This window comes from Eriocheir sinensis, chromosome 51 (genome assembly GCF_024679095.1).
Source record: "Eriocheir sinensis breed Jianghai 21 chromosome 51, ASM2467909v1, whole genome shotgun sequence".
Taxonomy (NCBI): Eukaryota; Metazoa; Arthropoda; class Malacostraca; order Decapoda; family Varunidae; genus Eriocheir; species Eriocheir sinensis.
Window position 1 is genome coordinate 10221701 of NC_066559.1, and position 23722 is coordinate 10245422.

General features: G+C 44.6%; 1 protein-coding gene across 2 annotated transcripts in view; it reads left to right on the forward strand.

The window, feature by feature from the left end:
• LOC126982679 (BRISC and BRCA1-A complex member 2-like) overlaps positions 1-23722 on the forward strand; it is a 187082-nt gene that overhangs the window by 94413 nt on the left and 68947 nt on the right. For both annotated transcript variants that reach the window (XM_050834949.1, XM_050834950.1), the window contains one exon: positions 803-861. In XM_050834949.1, the coding sequence (XP_050690906.1) occupies positions 803-861 (59 nt within the window). The remainder of the gene's footprint in view (positions 1-802; positions 862-23722) is intronic.

Sequence of the window (23722 nt, forward strand, 5' to 3'; positions counted from 1 at the left end):
GAACCCCAACACACACACACACACACACACACACACACACACACACACACGGAGGCAGCTGGGAGTTGTACATTGAGTAGTATTAGTATGGAGTCTCCGGCCGCTGCTCAAGGTAGTATCAGGCGAAGATCACGTGCAGAGGTGACTCACGCTTACCCCCAAAGACCGACCATCACCAAGCGACATCCGCCTCCTGAACCCCCCCTCCCCCCTCCCGCGTACCCAGCTGATGATGACGATGGTGAGGATGGGGTAGGAGGGGTTGCGTGGGAGGGTGATGATGGTACCGAGATGATGTTGTTGCTTCCTACGAGGGTAATATGATGTTGGTGTTGTGATGTTTCTGCCGTCCTATCTCTCGTGATGTTTGTATATGTACCCAAGATTGTTTTTGTGGTGTTTGAGGGGCGGGTTGGTTGTTGGGGGGATTGGGGGTTGGGGTGCGTGTATGGGGGGGCAGGAAAGGGGGAGGTTACGTGTTTGTTTGTGTGTGTGTGTGTGTGTGTGTGTGTGTGTAGTAGTAGTAGTAATAGTAGTAGTAATAGTAATAGTAGTATTGTTATTATTATCATCATTATAATTAGAAGGCCAGTAGTAGTGTTCACGAGAATGATACCCCCCCAGATCTCAGTGAATCTTTAAAAGGGGGCAATTTAGGTCCCCCCCCACTGTATATACCAATGTTTCCTTTCCCCGCGAAGTCTAACATCAGTCACCTTCTTCCACATATCAACGTTTCTTCTCCTTCCGAAGTCTTGTATCACGTCCCTTCACTTACATCCAACGTTTCTCTTCCTTACAGATCTCCTCCTCCTCCTCCTCTTATGCTTCCACGTGCTGTCGCCCCACACGTGTCAGAGAGTAAGTATTGGTTTGTTTATGTTCGCACCCACTCCCTCAAACACACCCCAACCCACCCCAATACACTCACACACCCACTCCAACACACCCACCCCGGCCACCTCCTCACGTCTCTGGCATCTAATTGGTCATCGCTCTCGCTGGCTTGATGCGCTGTAATAAAACACTGAAGAAGATTTGACTTAACCACACTCGCAGCCAGTATGTTTTTATGTGCATTTACCGAGGGGAAGCACCTTGTTTGTCTACCTTTTCATTATTGCCACTTTACTCGTTTTTATGGGGGCAGTGCTTAGCGGGTTTTTTTTCATATGTGTTTGCCCTTGAGCTGCTTCCTTTACTGTAAAAAATGAACAAGATTAACCCCCATTCCCCACCTTACACACCCACACACATATAAATTTGGCATGTACGAACCAAAAAATTTAATGTGCTGTGAATCATACTTCGGGCGGCCCCTGTATATGGATAGCAACTGCGCAGGGAAGAAGAACTGGCGGAGACGATACAGAACGCCCAACCTCGAGGAAGCTGATTTAGCGAGAGAGGAGATGTGAAGTTTCCAGTTGAATTTATGGGGGCAGTGCTTAGCTTTTTTTTTCATATGTGTTTGCCCTTGAGCTGCTTCCTTTACTGTAAAAAATGAACAAGATTAACCCCCATTCCCCACCTTACACACATAATAATTTGGCATGTACAGACAAAAATTTAATGCGCTGTGCATTCCCGCCCTTACACACCCACACACATATAAATTTGGCATGTACGAACCGAAAAATTTAATGCGCTGTGAATCATACTTCGGGCGGCCGCTGTATATGGATAGCAACTGCGCGGGGGAGAAGAACTGGCAGAGACGATACAGAACGCCCAACCTCGAGGAAGCTGATTTAGCGAGAGAGATGTGAAGTTTCCAGTTGAATTTATGGGGGCAGTGCTTAGCTTTTTTTTTCATAAGTCTTTACCCTTGAGCTGCTTCCTCTACTGTAAAAAATGAAAAAGATTAACCCCCATTCCCGCCCTTACACACCCACACACAAATTTGGCATGTACGAACCAAAAAATTTAATGTGCTGTGAATCATACTTCGGGCGGCCTCTCAAGACTGGCAGCTGTCCCCGTAGACTTCTTGAGGTGCCGGAAAGATGAGAACGGACTCGCCGAGGGAAAGCAGCCTCATTTACGTTTGACCTGCAATCTGGCATGTATTAGAGACAATTAGACCCCCCCTCCCATATACACATACATATACACACACGGATAATTATTTAGTATATGTGCCAACCAGCGGGCTTTTTTTAGTTATTGTGTTAGTCTTTTTTACCCCTGAAATGCCTCCTTTGCTATAGAGAATGAAAAAGAATAAAACTTGCTTGGAATCATCTCCGTGCGGCACCTCAAGACTGGCAGCTGTCCCCGTAGACTTCTTGAGGTGCGGGCAAGGGGGCTGGGAATGGAGTCACCGAGGGAATGCAGATTAATCGTTTACGTTTGACCCTCAATTTGGCAGTATTAGAGACAGTATGACTACCCCCCCCCCTCTCCCCTACATACCAACACCTATTTATTTAGTATATGTGCAAACCAGTGGACTCTTTCTTAGTTATTGATTTTGTTTTTTGTCCATGAACTGCCTCCCGTGCTAGGAACGTGCCAGGAATCATCTCCGTGCGGCACCTCAAGACTGGCAGCTGTCCCCGTAGACTTCTTGAGGTGCGGGCAAGCGAGGGTGTGTGAGGGGGAGGGAGAGAAGGGGAGTAGGCGCATCGGTCAGCCTAGGCAACAACAACACCGTCCTCATTGCGTCCCTCGCGATGTCGCTCAAAATAACAACGCATCAAGTACCCTAATTATAGACGGTCCAAAGAGCGCTTGTTTACTTAGGGCGATGAGTGATGGAGGGGCGTGCGTGCTTGGGCCGCGAGATAATCGTTGAAAAACAAGTTGTTGAGGTCGTGGCTGCCCTGCAACACTCAGAGCCCAAGTAGCCACACATATTTGACAAGGCTTTCGTAGGAGTTTGGGGCATTTCCAGGGGTAGTTTTATGACCCTGGTGATAGTTTGACCCTTCTTCTGTACCTTTAACCCCCCCCCACACACACACACACATACACACACAAAAACAATCACTTGAACATTTCGATGCCCCAGCACACATATTTGGCAAGGCTTTCGTTGGAGTTTGGGCATTTCCAGGGGTAGTTGTATGACCCTGGTGATAGTTTGACCCTTCTTCTGTACCTTTAACCCCCCCCCCCACACACACACACACACAAAAACAATCACTAGAACATTTCGATGCCCCAGCACACATATTTGGCAAGGCTTTCGTAGGAGTTTGGGGCATTTCCAGGGGTAGTTTTATGACCCTGGTGATAGTTTGACCCTTCTTCTGCACCATTAACCCCCCCCCCCCCTCCACACACACACACACACACAAAAAAAAACAATCACTTGAACATTTCGATGCCCCAGCACACATATTTGACAAGGCTTTCGTAGGAGTTTGGGGCATTACCAGAGGTAGTTTGGTGCCCCTGGTGATTGTTTGACCCTTCTTCTGTACAATTAACCCCCTCCACACACACACACACACACACACACACACACACACACACAAAAACAATCACTTGAACATTTCGATGCCCCAGCACACATATTTGGCAAGGCTTTCGTAGGAGTTTGGGCATTTCCAGGGGTAGTTTTGTGACCCTGGTGATAGTTTGACCCTTCCTCTGTACCTTTAACCCCCCCCCCCACACACACACAAAAAAAAACAATCACTTGAACATTTCGATGCCCCAGCACACATATTTGACAAGGCTTTCGTAGGAGTTTGGGCATTTCCAGGGGTAGTTTTATGACCCTGGTGATAGTTTGACCCTTCTTCTGTACCATTAACCCCCTCACAAAAACAATCACTAGAACATTTCGGCACCCAAGCACACATATTTGACAAGGCTTTCGTAGGAGTTTGGGGCATTTCCAGGGGTAGTTTTATGACCCTGGTGATAGTTTGACCCTTCCTCTGTACCTTGAACCTAAAACAACACTCATTGCAAGCTGATTCATCCCCTTTTTGGCCTGTGGAAACCATACTCTTCTCAGACATTTCGGCGCCCAAGTTCTACACATATTTGACAAGGCTTTCGTAGGAGTTTGGAGCATTTCCAGGGGTAGTTTTATGACCCTGGTGATAGTTTGACCCTTCCTCTGTACCGTGAACCTAAATAAACACTCATTACAACTCGATTTATCTCATTGTCGGTCTTTGGAAACAGTCGATGTGAGAGTCGGAAGGAAGGGTCTGAAAATATCAACGCTGGCCGACCCGGGAGGCTTTCAAAGTAGTTTTCCTCTGTACCGTGAACCTAAAAAAACACTCATTACAACTCGATTTATCTCATTGCCGGTCTTTGGAAGCAGTCGATGTGAGAGTCGGAAGAAAGGGTCTGAAAATATCAACGCTGGCCGACCCGGGAGGCTTTCAAAGTAGTTTCCAGGGGTAGTTTTATAACCCTGGTGATAGTTTGACCCTTCCTCTGTACCGTGAACCTAAAAAAACACTCATTACAACTCGATTTATCTCATTGCCGGTCTTTGGAAACAGTCAATGTGAGAGTCGGAAGGAAGGGTCTGAGAAAATACCAACACTGGGCGGCCGGAGAGCGAGCGAGGCAGCGAGCGAGCCTGCAAGAGGTGTTTTGATGAATAAGCATTTTGGTATTGCCTTTGTACCCGTGCGCGTCCTCCCTTGGCAACAGTGGGGCACGCGAGGGAGTGCTTGAGCGGCTCGCGTGGTGACTAGAAAGCGTTGGGGTGTATTTAAACTCTTCTCTGCCTCGCACCCCGCGCCTCCCTGGGCCTGAAATGGCTCTCGGCATGATGAACCTGTCGGCGGGGCGGTGCGGGTGGTGGCTATTTTTGCAGAGGCGGGGGAAGCGTTAGCCAGGAAGAGAGAGAGGAAATGGAGGAGGAAGAGAGAGGAAGAAGTATAGACAGAGAGGGACAAGGAAGTGGAAGAGGAGAAAATGGAAGAAGAAGAGGAGGTGCAGATGGAAAGGGAAAGAGAAGAAGTATAGATAAAAAGGAAAGAGGAGTATAGATAAAAAGGAAAGAGGAAGGAAAGGGGAGGAAAGGAGGGAGAGGAAAAATAGTGAGGGAGGAAAAAGGAAGTAAAGGAAAAGGATTAGGAGGAAGAGGAAACATCAACAGGGAGGGAAAAAGTGGAGGAGATGGAAAGGGAGGAAGTGGAAGCGGGGACAGGGAGAAAAAAAGGAAGTGGAGAAGGTGGATAAAGAGGAAGAAGTATATACAGGGTGGAAAAAAGGAAGTGGAGGAGGTGGAAAAAGAGGAAGAGGAAACATCAACAAGGAGGGAAAAAGTGGAGGAGATGAAAAGGGAGGAAGTGGAAGCAGGGACAGGGAGAAAAAAGGAAGTGGAGAAGGTGGATAAAGAGGAAGAAGTATATACAGGGTGGGAAAAAGGAAGTGGGGGAGGTGGAAAAGGTGGAAGAGGAAACATCAACAGGGATGGAAAAAGTGGAGGAGATGGAAAGGGAGGAAGTGGAGAAGGTGGATAAAGAGGAAGAAGTATATACAGGGTGGAAAAAAGGGAGCGGAGGAGGTGGAAAAGGAGGAAGAGGAAACATCAACAAGGAGGGAAAAAGTGGAGGAGATGAAAAGGGAGGAAGTGGAAGCGGGGACAGGGAGGAAAAAAGGAAGTGGAGAAGGTGGATAAAGAGGAAGAAGTATATACAGGGTGGAAAAAAGGAAGTGGAGGAGGTGGAAAAGGAGGAAAAGGAAACATTAACAAGGAGGAAATAAAGAAAAGTGAGGAAAATGCCAAGCGACAAGTTTTTCTATTGTGTGTCCAGTAAACCTACAATGACCTCTCTTTCGGCCACCTCTTTTGATTCTTTTTTTAGGAGCAGCGATTAGCGGGCTTTTTTTATTATTGTTTCCTTTTTTTGTGCCCTTGAGCTGTCTCCTTTGTTGTAAAAAAAAATAAAGGGAGGCAGTTCAAGGGCACAACGAAGCCAGAAAAATATCATCACTCACTGCTATCATAAAAACAGGACAAGAGTTCAACAAAAAACGGCCGCATTAGGTTGGAGAGGTGTCTTGATACTCCCCGCTAGAGAGCGTTAAAGTCGCAGGAAGGGGGAAAAATTAATGGACGAAGGTAGTCTGTTCCAGCGGGTACCAGTGAAAGGGTGACAGAATGAAGATGCCGATTAACTCTTGCATTAGGAGTTGTATAAATATGGCCTTATTAGGTTGGAGAGGTGTCTTGATACTCCCCTCTTGAAAGCGTCCCAGTCGAAAGGAGGAAATATGAACGAAGGTTGTTTAGTGAAGGGGATGAAAGAATGAAGATGGCGATTAACTCTTGCATTAGGAGTTGTATAAATATGGCCGCATTAGGTTGGAGAGGTGTCTTGATACTCCCCTCTTGAAAGCGTCCCAGTCGAAAGGAGGAAATATGAACGAAGGTTGTTTAGTGAAACGGATGAAAGAATGAAGATGCCGATTAACTCTTGCATTAGGAGTTGTATAAATATGGCCTTATTAGGTTGGAGAGGTGTCTTGATACTCCCCTCTTGAAAGCGTCCCAGTCGAAAGGAGGAAATATGAACGAAGGTTGTTTAGTGAAAGGGATGAAAGAATGGATACTATTTAACTCTTGCATTAGGAAGTTGGACAGCCCTGGGATGAGCTAGTGTAGAAAGGTATGTGTGACGAGATATTATGGACAAGGGTAGCCTGCCCCAGTGTTTACCAATGAAAGGGATGGAATAGCGGAACGATGATACACACACACACACACACACACACACACACACACACACACACACACACACACACACACACACACACACACACACACACACACACACACACACACACACACACACATACTTTTTTCTCCACCCTTTTCCGAGGTGTTAATATTAGGACGAGTTGCGGGTGGCATGCTAATTTTACAGGTGGCTGGGGAAGAGGTGAGGGGGAGGGGAGGGGGTAAGAGGAGGCATGGGGAGGGGGACGGGGGGGGGGGCGAGTAAATGTGGTGCGGAGGAGACTCGTTCACTAAGTATCAACAGGATGGACCAGAGGACATTTAGGGTCGTATCATAAGACATTTCGCCGCCCAAGAACATCTATTTGACAAGGCTTTCGCAGGAGTTGTGGGCATTTCCAGGGGTAGTTTTATGACCCTGGTGGTAGTGTGGCCCTTCCTCTGTACCGTGAACATTTCTATGAAGTAGAGTGTGGTAGTAGTGTTCTCCTTCTTCTGTAAGAAAAACTAAAACACATGAAGGATTTACAGAGAGTTAGGCTGCAGTAGGGCATTTTTTTTTATGACTGTACCCTGGTGTAGGTGACCCTTCTTCCGTACCGTGACCTAACACACAACACTTTGACAAGACTTTCGCAAGAAGTTATGGCATTTCCAATAGTAATCTTGAAGGTTGTGGCATTTTCAGTAGTAGTAGTTTTATGACCCTGGTGGTAGGTTGACCCTTCCTCTGTACCGTGAACCTAAGAAACAGCCCTATTTGACAAGGCTTTCGCAGGAGTTGTGGGCATTTCCAGGAGTAGTTTTATGACCCTGGTGGTAGTGTGACCCTTCCTCTGTACCGTGAACCTAAGAAACAGCCCTATTTGACAAGGCTTTCGCAGGAGTTGTGGGCATTTCCAATAGTAGTTTTATGACCCTGGTGGTAGGTTGACCTTTCTTCCGTACCCTGACCCTAAAAAACACTCATTAGAACCCGATTCATATCCCCCTTTGACCTTTAGAGATACCTGATGTGAGAAGGGAAAGTGTCTTGTAATACCAGCCGTAGAGTTACTTGTATATTTCCTCAACGCTCAAGAATTCAATTTACATGTGTTTTGACGTCTTCAGTTTCCTTTTTTTTTGTTGTTGTTGTTTTCGTTAACGTGTTATTTTCTCTTATCTTCTTTGTTTCTCTCTTTTTTTTTTTTTTGTCTTTCTCTAGTTATTCAGTTATCTTTATTTCTCTATCTTCCTTTTTTTCCTTCCGCCTGTCTGTCTTCCTGCTTCAAATACTTGCGTTCCTTTTTTATTCTAGTTTATATTTATTGCGATTTTTTTCTTTCTTTCCATCTGTCTGTTTGTTTTTTCTTCCTCTTTAGTTATTCAGTTATCTTTATTTCTCTATCTTCCTTTTTTTCCCTCCGCCTGTCTGTCTTCCTGCTTCAAATCCTTGCGTTCCTTTTTTATTCGAGTTTATATTTATTGCTATTTTTTTATTTCTTTCCGTCTGTCTGTTTGTTTTTTTCTTCCTCTTTAGTTATTCAATTATCTTTATTTCTCTATCTTCCTTTTTTTTTTTTTATTCGAGTTTATATTTATTGCGATTTTTTTATTTATTTCCGTCTGTCTGTTTGTTTTTTTCTTCCTCTTTCATCAATTTTACCTTCCTTACTTTACTTCTTTATTGTTGTTTATTTTTCTTTCTTTATCTTTCTTGTTTTTTTTTCTTCCTCTTTCATCAATTTTACCTTCCTTACTTTACTTCTTTATTGTAGTTTAATCTTTTTTTTTCTTTTTCTTTCTCTCCTCGTCTGCTTTTTCTTCCCCCTTTTTATTTCAGCGATTCAATCTTCCTTACTTTACTTCATTATCGTAGTTTACATTTTTATCTTCCTTTCTTCCTCTTTCATTCTGTCTGTTGGTGTTCTTTCTGGGGTTCAAGTTTTATTCGGTCAACCAGTAAGTGTATTAATTTCTTTTTGCTTCGTTTTCTTTCCTTGTATCTGTCAGCCTGTCTATCTTCTCTTTTCCTTACGCTATTTCTCTATTCATTTATTTTATCTATCTTTCTTTCTCCTTCATTATCAGTCTGTTTGTCCTTCTTCTTGCGTTCCTGTTTTATTTAATTCTACGTTATTTCCTTGTATCTGTCAGCCTGTCTATCTTCTCTTTTTCTTACGCTATTTCTCTATTCATTTATTTTATCTATCTTTCTTTCTCTTTCATTGTCAGTCTTTTTGTCCTCCTTCTTGGGTTCCTGTTATATTTAATTCTACGTTATTTCCTTGTATCTGTCAGCCTGTCTATCTTCTCTTTTCCTTACGCTATTTCTTTGTTCATTTGTTTTATCTATCTTTCTTTCTCCTTCATTATCAGTCTGTTTGTTCTCCTTCTTGGGTTCCTGTTATATTTAATTCTACGATATTTCCTTGTATCTGTCAGCCTCCCTATCTTCTCTTTTTCTTACGCTATTTCTCTATTCATTTATTTTATCTATCTTTCTTTCTCTTTCATTATCAGTCTGTTTGTCCTTCTTCTTGCGTTCCTGTTATATTTGATTCTACGTTATTTCCTTGTATCTGTCAGCCTCCCTATCTTCTCTTTTCCTTACGCTATTTCTCTGTTCATTTGTTTTATTTAATTCTACGTTATTTCCTTGTATCTGTCAGCCTCTATTTATCTTTCTTTCTCTTTCATTATCAGTCTTTTTGTCCTTCTTGCGTTCATGTTATATATAATTCAACGTTATTTCCTTGTATCTGTCAGCCTATCTTTTTTTTTATGCTATTTCTCTATTCATTTATTTTATCTATCTTTCTTTCTCTTTCATTGTCAGTCTGTTTGTCCTCCTTTTTGCGTTCCTGTTTTATTTAATTCAACGTTATTTCCTTCTATATGTCTATCCTCTCACTTACGCAATTTCTTTATTCTGCTACTTTGTTTTTCTTTCTCTTTCATCAAGTTTATTTATCTTTTTTCTTCTTCCATTGCCTGTCATGTTCTCCTTTTCGTGTTCCTGTTATCTTTAATTCAGTCGTATCTTCTTACATCAATCAAAGTTAATACACCCCGCTTACGTGTTGCATGATTCCGAGATTCGATAATACCAGACTTAACTCATGAATACGGCGCCCAGCTGCACATCAAGCGAGGGGGGAGGAGGAGGGAGTGGGAACCGAACCCCCGCCCGCCTCGTCCACCTAATCGCCACTCTCAGCACGCCTCTGGGAGTCACCCCGAAACCAGACACCCTTAATGTAATACCCATGAAGCGGCTCATGTAACAATTTCGTAGAAGTGCATTTCTTTGTTTTTCTTCGCCGCGGGTTTACAGGAATGTTAGTGACGTCTCTGCTCTGTTTTGCCGTCCTTCTCGCCGTTCATGGGCAGGAGGAAGTCTATGAAATCTGTCGGAAGGTTCTATTTTTTTCCTCATTATTTCGCCTCAGGTTAAAAAATGTCAGTGAAATCTTTGCCCTGTCTTGCCTGCGATCCTTCTTGGCGTTCATGGGCAGGAGGAAGTCTATGAAATCTGTCGGAAGGTTCTATTTTTTTCCTCATTATTTCGACTCAGGTTAAAAAAATGTCAGTGAGATCTTTGCCTTGTCTTGCCAGCGATCCTTCTTGCCGTTCATGGGCGGGAGGAAGTCTGTATGAAATCTGTCGGAAGGTTCTTTTTTTTTCCTCATTATTTCGACTCAGGTTAAAAAAATGTCAGTGAAATCTTTGCCCTGTCTTGCCTGCGATCCTTCTTGCCGTTCATGGGCGGGAGGAAGTCTGTATGAAACCTGTTGAAAGGTTCCATTTTTTTTTCCTCATTATTTCGACTCAGGTTAAAAAAAAATGTCAGTGAAATCTTTGCCCTGTCCTCCCAGCGATCCTTCTTGCCGTTCATGGGCGGGAGGAAGTCTATGAAATCTGTCGGAAGGTTCTATTTTTTTCCTCATTATTTCGACTCAGGTTAAAAAAATGTCAGTGAGATCTTTGCCTTGTCTTGCCAGCGATCCTTTTTGCCGTTCATGGGCAGGAGGAAGTCTATGAAATCTGTTGGAAGGTTCTTTTTTTTTCCTCATTATTTCGACTCAGGTTAAAAAAATGTCAGTGAAATCTTTGCCCTGTCTTGCCTGCGATCCTTCTCGCCGTTCATGGGCGGGAGGAAATCTGTATGAAATCTGTCTGTTCCATTTTTTTGTCCTCATTATTTCGACTCAGGTTAAAAAAATGTCAGTGAAATCTTTGCCCTGTCTTGCCTGCGATCCTTCTTGCCGTTCAGAGTGTCATGAGCGGGAGTCTTGGGACCAATCCTGGGTTCGATTCCCCGGGCGGAGTGGAAAAATTTGTGCGGCTTTTCCGATACCCTACGCGTTGTCCACCCAGCAGTGAATGGGTACCAGGTATTATTTGAGGGTTGTGTCCCGTCTCCTGGGGTCTGTTCCCTTCTCCTATAATTCCTTCCCCTTCTATCTCTCTCCGGCATATGACCACAGATGTTGCGCCGACTAAACGAAACTTTCCAACTTCTAGGGACCAATAGACCATAGACAATAGACCATATAGACCATTTTGGCAACCAGTTCGCATGCAACGACGACGCTTCACCCTTTGCTTACCAACTTTTTTGTCCCGGTGTGGTGTCATCTGTCATCCCGTATCGTAAGACATCCCATAACTTCGCATCACGGAACCCAATCTTTACCATCACAGAGTAACTAAGTGAAGCATCTAAGAGAAGGAGTCCATAGGGAAGGCCTTAACCCGCTTCCCAAACCTTCATTTCATTATTTTGAGTCTATAAAGGCCTTAACCCGCTTCCCAAACCTTCATTTCATTATTTTTCAAGCATAGGTTTCAGTAATGTTAGCGAGATCTTTCCTCTTCCTTATGACCCTTCTTGCCGTTCACAGCGTCATGAGCGGGAAGGAGTCTATAGGGAAGGCCTTAACTCGCTTCCCAAACCTTCATTTCATTATTTTTCAAGCACAGGTTTCAGTAATGTTAGCGAGATCTTTCCTTTTTCTTGCGGCCCTTCTTGCCGTTCAGAGCGTCATGAGCGGGAAGGAATCTGTCAAGCGGCTCTTTCTTTCCTTATTTCTTTATTCTTTATTTCTTCACAGGCTTCAGTAATGCTAGTAAGACCCTTGCTCTACCTTGCGGTCCTTCTTGCCGTTCAGAGCGTCATGGGCGGGAGGAAGGAGAAGTCTAAGGAGGCCCTCAGCTCGTCACTCTTCCCGGGGAACATTACCAAAGGCGGGACCAACGACACCCATCTGGCCGAGGAGCAAGGCCTGTGCATGGAAGGCCTCGCCCCTAACGAGTGCTCCTACCGAGACTTTGGGGTCAGCCAGCGAGGCATCATGGATAAGGACATGGTCGACGTGATGCTCAGAGGCGATTGGGTGCAGGTCGAGAAGCCTTGCACCGCCGTTGAGGTCCTCCATGTGTGCTGTCACGGCAAGACATTCATCATTACACAAGGGAAGAAGAGGAATACCGTCGAGTACGGTGGCAGAGTTTACGAGCTCCGGGAGAACGAAAGGAAGACTGGTAAAAAGCGTTCTCGAGAGGTGTAACTGGTGACCGTTGCCAGATTACCGTACTCAGTCTCGTACTTAAAGGTTTCTGAGCCATATATATTGCCAAAAAACACCAATAATTACCCATTTTAACGATAACTATATATGCAGGCAGTTATTAGGGTCGAGGAGGCAGTTTTTGGATCGGACATTGGCAAACATAGGAGGCTGAGTACGACAATCTGGCAACGTTCCTGGTGCCTCAGAATAACACTGGTACCTTAGGATCATAACATAGGAGAAGCGATATAGCGTGGATTATAGAGGCGGTGTTTATGAATTTAGGGAGAAAAAGAGGATAACTGATAATGGTGTTCTCAAGGGATATAATTGGTATCTTTATCTATTACATATAACCAAACCGTCATTCATTGTTTTTACTGGAGTTATTGAAATTAGGGAGAAAACGAGGAAAGCTGATAATGGCGCTCTTAATTAAGGGATATAATTGGTATCTATAACTATTGCATATAACCAAACCGTCATTCATTATCTTTATCTTTTCTGGAGTTACTGTAATTACGTTCTACCTTACTTTTTGTGGGGTATGGGTAACATTTTAACATGAATTTGACAACGGAATATATGCAAGGTTGCGGTCGGTTTCTATAATGTTTTGAAGAGCAGAAAGTGATGGATACTTACGTTTTGCCAATACATTACTGACTAGCATAACTTTTTCTATTGCAGACGTTGTGGAGTGGGTAACATTTTAATATGAATTTGACGGAATTTAAGAAAGGTTGAGGTCGATTTCTATAATGTTTTGAAGAGCAGAAAGTGATGGATACTTACGTTTTGCCAATACATTACAGTCTAGCATAATTTTTTTCTATTGCAGACGTTGTGGGGTACAGACAACATTATAATATGAACTTGACAAGGGAATATATTTAGGCTCGAGGTCACTGGTTACAATTCACTTGGACGCAAGGCAAGGTTGTTTCTCTAAGCAGGCAAGAACACTCCAGCCTCACCAGAGTTTTACATATACATAATTTTTTGGTGTGGTAACCTCTTAGGCCTGTAAAGATGCAAGTGGCTGGCTGTCTTGCGCAACGGCAGTTCTCGGTGCTTTGGAATAAATTGTTTGAGGCCCCTCCCCCCCTTCCCCTCTAGACCCCCTCCCCTCTAGACCCCCTCCCCTCCAGACCCCCTCCCCTCCATCCCCACACACTTACGACAACATATATTTTCTTGGATACTGACACACACACACACACACACACACACACACACACACACACACACACACAATCTAACAATACATATTCTTGGGACACACACACACACACACACACACACACACACACACACACACAATCTAACAATACATATTCTTGGGACACATACACACACACACACACACACACACACACACACACACACACACACACACATAATCTAATAATACATATTCTTGGGACACACACACACACACACACACACACACACACACACAATCTAACAATACATATTCTTGGGACACACACACACACACACACACACACACACACACACACACACACACACACACACACTTAAGACCAAACATATTTACGAGGCACTCCTCAGACCGAGCGTCCTCATACATACATACATACATACATACATACAAGGGCACGCTATTCCGTCCTTACTGGCGGAAAGGAAGGAGATTCATTGAGCTTAATTTAGTTTTCTTTTATATATATTTCTTACTTCTGACACTTGCTAACATCCAATGACATGCAGCTCGCTGATCATTACTATAAATTAAGTTTACTAATGGCAATGAATGAGATTAAGGGGTTAAGAGCAGAGCCTTCCCAAGTTCTATGAAGGAAAAGAGAGAGGGAGGGACGGGTACCTAGAAATGACGCGTAATGTACGTGTACCTAAATATAATATAATATAATATAAATATAATGTAATTGAGTTTAATCAGCCACGGGGGTACGTAACAGTAGGATAAGGTAATAAAGGGTCCAATAGGCGAAAAAGTTTGGACAGCACCGGTTTAGAAGGTTGTCACGAGTTTCCTTTTGATTTCTTTTATATTTTTGCCCTTGAACTGCCTCTTTGCTCCTCCACTGTTGCCTTGATCGCCTCACTAAAAAAGAGGAGGCTGAGGCGAGGCGGTGCTCAACTCAATCTGTCTTGCTCTGACACGAGGCCGCCGCGGGGGCATGGAGGTCACTTTGGGTGCCTCGCGTCCTTCAGCCTAGAATTACCTGGCTGCTGGCTGGCTGGCTGGGTGACTGACTGACTGACTGGCTGGATGGCTGACTGGACGATTGACTGACTGGCTGGGTGATTTACTAACTGGATGACTGATTGGGTGGATGGCTGGATGGCTGACTGATTGATTGATTGGCTGGATGGCTGATTGACTGGGTGGCTGACTGACTGGATGGTTGGATGGCTGACTGGACGATTGACTGACTGGCTGGGTGATTTACTAACTGGATGACTGATTGGGTGGATGGCTGGATGGCTGACTGATTGATTGATTGGCTGGATGGCTGATTGACTGGGTGGCTGACTGACTGGATGGTTGGATGGCTAACTGACTGATTGGCTGGATGGCTGATTGACTGGGTGGCAGACTGACTGGATAGCTGACTGACTGGATGGTTGGATGGCTAACTGACTGATTGGCTGACTGACTGGGTGACTGATTGGATGGCTATCTGGCTGAATTACTAATTACCTGTTACACTGACTGACAAATTGACTGTCTGACTGGTTGGCTGACTAATTGCCTGGTTGACTGACGATGGCTGACTGACTGACTGACTGACTGATTAATTGTCTGACTGACTGACTGGCTTACTGACTTATTCACTGATTGATTGACTGATGAACTGACTGACTGACCAAGTTACTACCCAACTGACTGACTGACATACTGAATAGATCACATAACTCACTAACCAAACGACTCTCTGACTGACTGACTAGCTGATGGACTGAACTAGCTCGCAGACTTTCCAACTAACCGAACCGACTAACACCAAGGTGGTTTAGCGTGACAGCGTGAGCCTTTGCCTGTCCGGTGCACCGCCACACGAACGAGGACGCTTCCAAACAGGGTGACGCAGCGGACGCCGAGGATCAAAACATGTGTAGGTCGCTGCTGGTTTTCCGTCCTGTTGGTGCCGCTCACGTCCTGGCCTCCTCTTGGAGCAGGACACACTTCAAGGGGGGGAGGGGGGGATAGGATGTTGTGTATGGATGGGGGTGGGGGTAAGAGATGGGGGTTGTGTAGAGGGGGTGGGGCGGATTTTGTGTATGTGAGGGACGGGGAGGACCGTGTGTGTGTGTGTGTGTGTGTGTGTGTGTGTGTGTGTGTGTGTGTGTGTGTGTGTGTGTGTGTGTGTGTGTTTACAAGGTTTCCACGGTGCTACGGTAATCAAAAGCGACAACTCATTTTTGCTTATTAATTCAATGTGTGCAAGAACTATTATTATCATCATCATCATCATCATCATCATCATCATCATTATTATTATTATTATTATTATTATTATTATTATTATTATTATTATTATTATTATTATTATTATTATTATTATTATTATCTTCAAATCTTATCGGGTATAGAATCATCATCATCAGCCTCTATCGCTCATCTTCAAGACCTAGATCACTCCCGGGCGTTTCCATTCGTTTCAGTCCTGTCCCTCAAGTTTCCAGTTTCCATGTAAACACTCCGTAACTTTTTTTTTTTTTTTTTCATCACGTAACTTGCTGAACGACCTTTATTTGTGTGTGTAATATCACCTGTTTCCAGTCTCACACTTTTCGTCCGTCCGTTGTCCTCTCTCCCAGTTATGTGTCCCGAACATTGTTTTTTCTTGATTTTAATTGCCCTTATTATGTCTTGCGTTTATGTGTTCCTTTATATTATTTTCCAGTCTTTATCCTACCCATAAGAGATTCCCACCCTTGATTACTCCGTCCGTCTTTTGGCACTTTTGAATTTCCTCTCCAGATACTTGGTCAACGTTCGAGTTTCCTATCTGCCCGTGTGTCGTGACGGGAGGAAGACACTGATTCAAAGCCCTTCCCTTTGAGCGCCGCGGTGGAGCCTAGCAACGGAAAGGAGTGAAGCAATAGTGTTACCTTGGCTTTAGTTTTCTTATTCATCCTTAGCCTTACTTGTCGATTTTCCAGTTTTTTTTTTTTCTAATACGTAATGCAGAGTGTAATTACGAACCTGCCAGTCCAGAGGCACAAGCGCAGCCAGCGGGGCAGCAAGAAGCAAGAAAACCGGCCGCCACTTATTCAATGGCTCGAGAGGATAAATATGCCTCGCTGTTTCTGCACCGTTGATAAGTTTTTATCTAATCTTCGGCCACGCTGCCGGGCAGGGTGGCGCTGCCCAGCCCCGCGTGACCTTGGCGGCCGTGAAGGACTCGTAGAGGGCACTGCGCTGGCCCCCCCTCCCTGTGCCCCCCCCAAGGCTCCGCTCACCCCAAGAGTAGTGTCCCTCTCCGCCTTTCCCCCCCCGAGGCGCCGCCCCCTCCCAGTTCCCCGTCCGTCCCCTGACCTATAGCTCCCCCTTCCAGGCGCTCACCCCCAGCAATAGTGTCCCTCTCTGCCCTGCCCCCCCCACCCCCCCACCCCTCGAGGCCCCGCCTACCCTGCATAGTAGTGCTCTGTCCCTCCCTGCAACCCTCCCCCCCTCTACTCCACGGCCATGCCCGTGTTGACGCGGCGACGACGTTCAGGCTGTTTGCTTCCTGCCGAGGGTCCGCCGAGTGTTGATTCTGGAGCCACTTACACACACACACACACACACACATACACACACACACACACACACACACTATCAGGAGAAATTCGATACTCGTCTTGTATTTTCGGTTTTAACAGTACAAATGTTTTTAGGTGATTACATAGGTAGGCTAGATAGTTACATAGATAGTTTGATAGATAGTGAATTAGTTAGACAATTAGGTAGTTAGATATTTAGACCGTTAGATAGTTAATTAATAGGTTAGATAGATAGGTAGATAGATAACTAGATACACTTACGTAGTTAGATTGTTCGATAGTTAGTTAATTAGTTAGATATTTAATTAGATAGATTGTTAGTTAGGTAGAATTAATGGTTGTAGAGTTAGAGTTAATACGTTGGTTGATTACTTTTCTAGGTCACACACACACACACACACACACACACACACACACACACACAAGGGCCAAGGCACACGTGTCTCTCTCTCTCTCTCTCTCTCTCTCTCTCTCTCTCTCTCTCTCTCTCTCTCTCTCTCTCTCTCGATCCTGCATAACATCACAACTTTACGTAGAACATCTTCAAGCCCTGCAAGTGTCCTGGGTGGTTCTTAAGGTTAAACATCATCTGCCCCCTCTCCCTCCCCTACCACCCCTCACCCACCCACCCAGCCTCGAGTATATATTTGTTTTGGCAGCGTGGTTATAATTCCTGTGTGTCTTTCTCTCCAGCTTCCTCCTCATCATCTTAGTGTACTTCAGGTTTAGGGCATCGGGGGTTTTGCAAGGCAGGATGACGGACAGTGTTTTGTTGACTTGCACCTCACTCCCTCCTGTGTGTTTGCGATGCTCAGATGTCACTTCCTTAGTCTGCAAAATTCATCGTAAGTCAAAATATAAAGAGTAAATAGATCAAGACTGAATCCATTGTCATCTTCATTCGGACAGTTTCTTTGCGCGCACACACACACACACACACACACACACACACACACTATATGCTACAGTGACGCATATGTAAATGTGTGTTTATGAATATAAATCGTGTTTGTGCGTGTGTGTGTGAATCACTGTTGTTCAGCTCGGCCCATTACTTGACACACACACACACACACACATACCTTCAGAACGCTGTGTTGATGGTCTGCAGGAGGGCGGGTGAGCGGCGGGGACTAGCGACAAGGAGAGGGCGGGAGGCGAGTAGGAGGTGGAAGAGACCCGAAGGAGTAGGAGCGGAGAGAGGTCGGAGGAGAGGCAGGACAGGAGGAGTAGGACCACTGAGGGCGTGAAAGGGCGAGACGGGCAGGGTTAGTAACGGGACTTATGTAAGCAGCGAGTTGCGTCACCATGTGCCAGATTACTAGGGGTCGTCACCTTGCTGCTTGCTGCTGCGTGCGTGTTGCTAGAGTGCAATAAGACGGAGGAGAAGGAGGCTGAAAGCTGTGTGGATGCTGCGAAGATGGCCGAGGGAGGAGTAGGAGGGTGGAGGCTGTGGTGGATGATTGCAAAGTGTCTGTAGAGGGAGATGAACGGAACTGGAGGCTGTGTGGATGCTGGTAAGATGGCCGAAGGAGGAGTAGGAGGGTGGAGGCTGTGGTGGATGATTGCAAAGTGTCTGTAAAGGGAGATGAACGGAACTGGAGGCTGTGTGGATGCTGGTAAGATGGCCGAAGGAGGAGTAGGAGGGTGGAGGCTGTGGTGGATGATCTCAAAGTGTCTGTAGAGGGAGATGAAAGAGTCTGAAAGCTATGTGGATGCTGGTAAGATGGCCGAAGGAGGAGTAGGAGGGCGGAGGCTGTGGTGGATGATTGCAAAGTGTCTGTAGAGGGAGATGAAGGGATGATGCTGAGATGTCTAAAGAGAGAGGAGAAAGATGCTGGATGCTGTGTGGATGAATTTAATGTTTCTAAAGAGGGATAAGAAGGAGGCTGGATGCTGTGCGGATGCTGGTAGTGGCTAAAGAGAGAGGAGAAAGATGCTGGATGCTGTGTGGATGCTGCTAAAGTGGCTAAGAGGGAGATGAAGGAGGCTGGATGATGGGTTGATGCTGATAAAGTATGACAAGGAAGGGGGTTAGATAATACGCTTTTCCTTTGCTTTGGGTGTGGAAGGGAATCGGCTTGGTCACGTTTCCTGTGCATGATAAAGTGTTACCAGATGCTAGTCGTCAAGAGGAAATGGGTTAGTGGGAAATGTTAAACAGTGACGAAATCGGAAATGGGTTAGTCGGAAAATAAATGGGAAATGGCTTCATCACGCTTTTGTCTTTGTTAGAATATCAAAAGGAAAATGGGTTGGTTGGAAATGTTTTAGCAATGATCAGTGAGAAATGGATTAGTCACGTTTCTTGTTATAAAAGTGTTGCCAGGTATGAGTCATCGAAAAGGAAATGGGTTGGTGGGAAATGGCAAGCAGTGATTAAATAGGAAATATGTTGATAGGAAAGATTAGTGGGAAATGTACGGTCACCCCGGCAAGCCTCCACTCACTGACCTACCCATTCCTGCCTTCCTCAACGGCGGACTTGCCCGAGCCGTGAGTTACGTGGGCGTCCCCTTGGGCTCCTCCACTCAGGGTTGTCTCGTACAGAAACAACCCTGTGATCGATGTCTGGGAGGCGTGCCACGTGCCCATATACCCGGAGTTGGCGTTCCCGGACTAAGCTAGTGATGTAATACTGAAAAGAAAAGGGTGTATAAGTGAAAAAGAAGAAAAGAGGAAGGAAAGGAGGAGGACCTAAGAAGCGATACATAGCGTCACAGGTCAAAAGAAGAAGAAGAAGAAAAAGAAGAAGTAGAAGAAGTAGAAGAAGCTGGTAACAGGCCTCGATTCAGTTTCATCACCTAATCGCTGGTTCGACACAGTCATCCCAACGCTTCCCCATGTTTTTTTTTGTGTGTGTGTTTGTTTGTTTTACAGCTAAGGAGACAGTTCAAGGGCGTAAAGAAAAAATAAATAAAAGCACGCTACTTACTACTCCTGAATAGAGGTCAAAGGAGTGTCCAAAAAGAGAGGTTGCGAAGGCATTTGGCACTAAAGGCATCGAGACGCTTCTCCAAGTCAGCATTCAGCGTCCATGTCTCAGCTATACAGTAAGACGGGGAGGACAAAGACTCGAATCTGTGTCCGCCTTCATAAATATCGACAACACGCGCATACAGTATATTAGTATTGCTTATAGATAACACGTATATGGACCATTTCCCGGTGTGTTAATTGTGGGTTCAGATAGCATGAATTAGCACCGTTTCCCCTTTACTGTAAGATTATAGATAACATGTACGTTTCCTCGTGTCTTAAGGAGTATAGATAACATGTACGTTTCCTCGTGTCTTAAGGAGTATAGATAACATGTACGTTTCCTCGTGTCTTAAGGAGTATAGATAACATGTACGTTTCCTCGTGTCTTAAGGAGTATAGATAACATGTACCGCTTCCTCGTGTCTTAAGGAGTATAGATAACATGTACGTTTCCTCGTGTCTTAAGGAGTATAGATAACATGTACGTTTCCTCGTGTCTTAAGGAGTATAGATAACATGTACGTTTCCTCGTGTCTTAAGGAGTATAGATAACATGTACGTTTCCTCGTGTCTTAAGGAGTATAGATAACATGTACGTTTCCTTGTGTCTTAAGGAGTATAGATAACATGTACGTTTCCTCGTGTCTTAAGGAGTATAGATAACATGTACGTTTCCTCGTGCCTTAAGGAGTATAGATAACATGTACGTTTCCTCGTGCCTTAAGGAGTATAGATAACATGTACGTTTCCTCGTGTCTTAAGGAGTATAGATAACATGTACCGCTTCCTCGTGTCTTAAGGAGTATAGATAACATGTACGTTTCCTCGTGTCTTAAGGAGTATAGATAACATGTACGTTTCCTCGTGTCTTAAGGAGTATAGATAACATGTACCGCTTCCTCGTGTCTTAAGGAGTATAGATAACATGTACGTTTCCTCGTGTCTTAAGGAGTATAGATAACATGTACGTTTCCTCGTGTCTTAAGGAGTATAGATAACATGTACCGCTTCCTGGGGGGGTTCAGTGTTAGTAACATTCCGCCTTGCTTAAAATACCCTAGATGACAGCATTGGCCACGATCACGGAAACGCACGCACTGGTTGATGTCACGTCGCTACGACCTTGGCATTACCTGTTTATCGTAAAGCCAACCCACCACACGTTATGCCACTCACTAACCTGACCGGTGGGGACGCCTTGGCAGCCCGCGCCTGATAAACATTTCTTCCCTCAGCGCCACAGGAACCCGCATGACAGCCGTTCCCAGAAGGTTCGCGACGCTAATATGATGTGATATAAATAAAAGAAGATCACACCACAAGAAAATGGATGAGAAAGGAGTATACTACCAGCGGGCCATATCTACCTTGTGAACGGCCCCGGACTGTACCTGAACTTGAACTTGACATTGGGAGTCAGTCAGCCGTACATTGCTTCCAAACATATCCAGCATAACCTGATTTGATGTTGGATGGATAGTATGTGTGAAGGAGTGGATATTTCGGCTTCTGCTAGACTAAAAATAAGTGTTAAACAAAGAGGACAAAGAGGACAAAGAGGAAAGTGTCACCGTTGCGAGCCAATAGCCGCTAGGGATTACTGACTCGCTATAACGAACCCTATACCGCTGCGTTGTATTTAAATTATCGAGGTATTCAGGTCGGAACTTTTTTTTTTTACAACAAAGGAGACAGCTCAAGGGCACACAAAAAAGTAAACAATAATAAAAAATAAAAAAAGCCCGCTACTCGCTGAGAATACTGTCCCTGGCATGAACTGATGTGCAAGAGTCGGGCGAAACAAGCAAAGGGTGAACGACGCATCCGCAGCGCCGCGTTGGTCCGTCCTGCCCGGCGCCGCGACTCAAGGGCCGACGAATTTGTTGTTGCCAAAGAAACGTTGCCAAAAAACGTTGACGCCGTGTTTGTGTTAGTGCGGTGAAAGACTCTCCCCCCACCCCCTGCTCCCCTGACTTCCCTCCCTCCTTCCCGCCCCTCCCCTTAGTAGCACACCAAGAAGTCTCTCTCTCTCTCTTCCCCTCTCTTCCCTCCCTTCCCTCCAACCCCATAGCTTCTCTTCCGACTTCCTTCTCCTCCCCAAATCGCTGTTCCTCCTCCTCCTCCAACTCTTCCTCCTCTCGTCCTCTCTTTCTCCGTCTCCTCCCTATTACCTCTTCTACACCTCCTCCTCCTCCTCCTCCTCCTCCTCCTCCTCCTCTCCGTCCTCTCTCCGTCCTCTCCCCGCCACACCTCCCTTCCTGCCTCTTACCTGACTTCCCCCTCTCCTCTTCCTCCTCCTCCTCCTCCTCCTCCTCCTGCCTCTCCCCCCCCTCCCCCCCCTAAACCTGCCACTGGGTCACCACGCCGCGAACACGTGAAGGAAAAGAGCTGAAGGAAGTTACCGAATGTTTTGTGTGTGTGTGTGTGTGTGTGTGTGTGTGTGTGTGTGTGTGTGTGTGTGTGTGTGGTGAAGTGATATCCGGTGTTGTGTCAGATTAGATCATTGTTTTTATACTTATGTTTCCTGAAACGTATAATATTTGTGTATTTTCTTTCTTTTCTTCTTTCTTTCTTTGTTTACTTTTCTATTTTTTTTTTTCACACGTTTATTTCATTGGGTACAAGATTTCATTCATCCGCTTTTGTGTGTGTGTGTGTTAGAGGGGGGGGTAGGTTTGTTTTCGTGTGTGTTGGGGGGAGTTGTGTGTGTGTGTGTGTGTGTGTGTGTGTGTGTGTGTGTGAGAGAGAGGGGGGGGTAGTTTTGTTTTCGTGTGTGTTTGGGGGGAGTTGTGTGTGTGTGTGTGTGTGTGTGTGTGAGAGAGAGGGGGGGGGTAGGTTTGTTTTAGTGTGTGTTGGGGGAGATGTGTGTGTGTGTGTGTGTGTGTGTGTGTGTGTGTGTGTGTGTGTGTGTGTGTGTACAACTCTGTGCGTATTTGTCTCCACACTTAAATACACCTCGACCTCGTGGAAGAATTATCACACTTTCTCTTTTTTTTCTCTCTTTATAATTTATCTCTTTATTTTTCTTCTTTAATTTATCTCTTTATTTTTCTTCTTTAATTTATCTCTTTATTTTTTTTGTCTTTAATTTTTCGCTTTAATTTTTCTCTATTTTTTTCTCTAATTTTTTTATTTTTATTCGTTGAAGAATTATTTAACTTTCTCTATTTTTTGTCTTTTTTCTTGCCTGTTTTTTTTTCTTTAATTCATTCTTTCTTCATTGACGGCAAGAAGAGGAGGAGGAGGAGGAGGAGGAGGAGGAGGTGAGGAGGAGAAGAAGAAGAAGAAGAAGAAGAAGAAGAAGAAGAAGAAGAAGAAGAAGAAGAAGAAGAAGTAAAAAAAGAAGAAGAAGAAGAAGAAGAAAAAGTAAAAGAAGAAGAAGTAGAGAAGACGAAGAAAAAGAAGAAGAAGAAGAAATAAAAGTAAAAGAAGAAGAAGAAAAAAGTAAAAGAAGAAGAAGAAGAAGAAATTAAAGTAAAAGAAGAAGAAGGAAAAAAAAGTAAAAGAAGAAGAAGAAGAAGAAGAAGAAATAAAAGTAAAATAAGAAGAAGGAGAAAAAGTAAAAGAAGAAGAAGAAGAAAAAGTAAAAGAAGAAGAAGAAGAAGAAGAAGAAGAAGAAGAAGAAGTAGAGAAGACGAAGAAAAAGAAGAAGAAGAAGAAATAAAAGTAAAAGAAGAAGAAGAAGAAAAAAGTAAAAGAAGAAGAAGAAGAAATAAAAGTAAAAGAAGAAGAAGAAAGAAGAAAAAGTAGAAGAAGA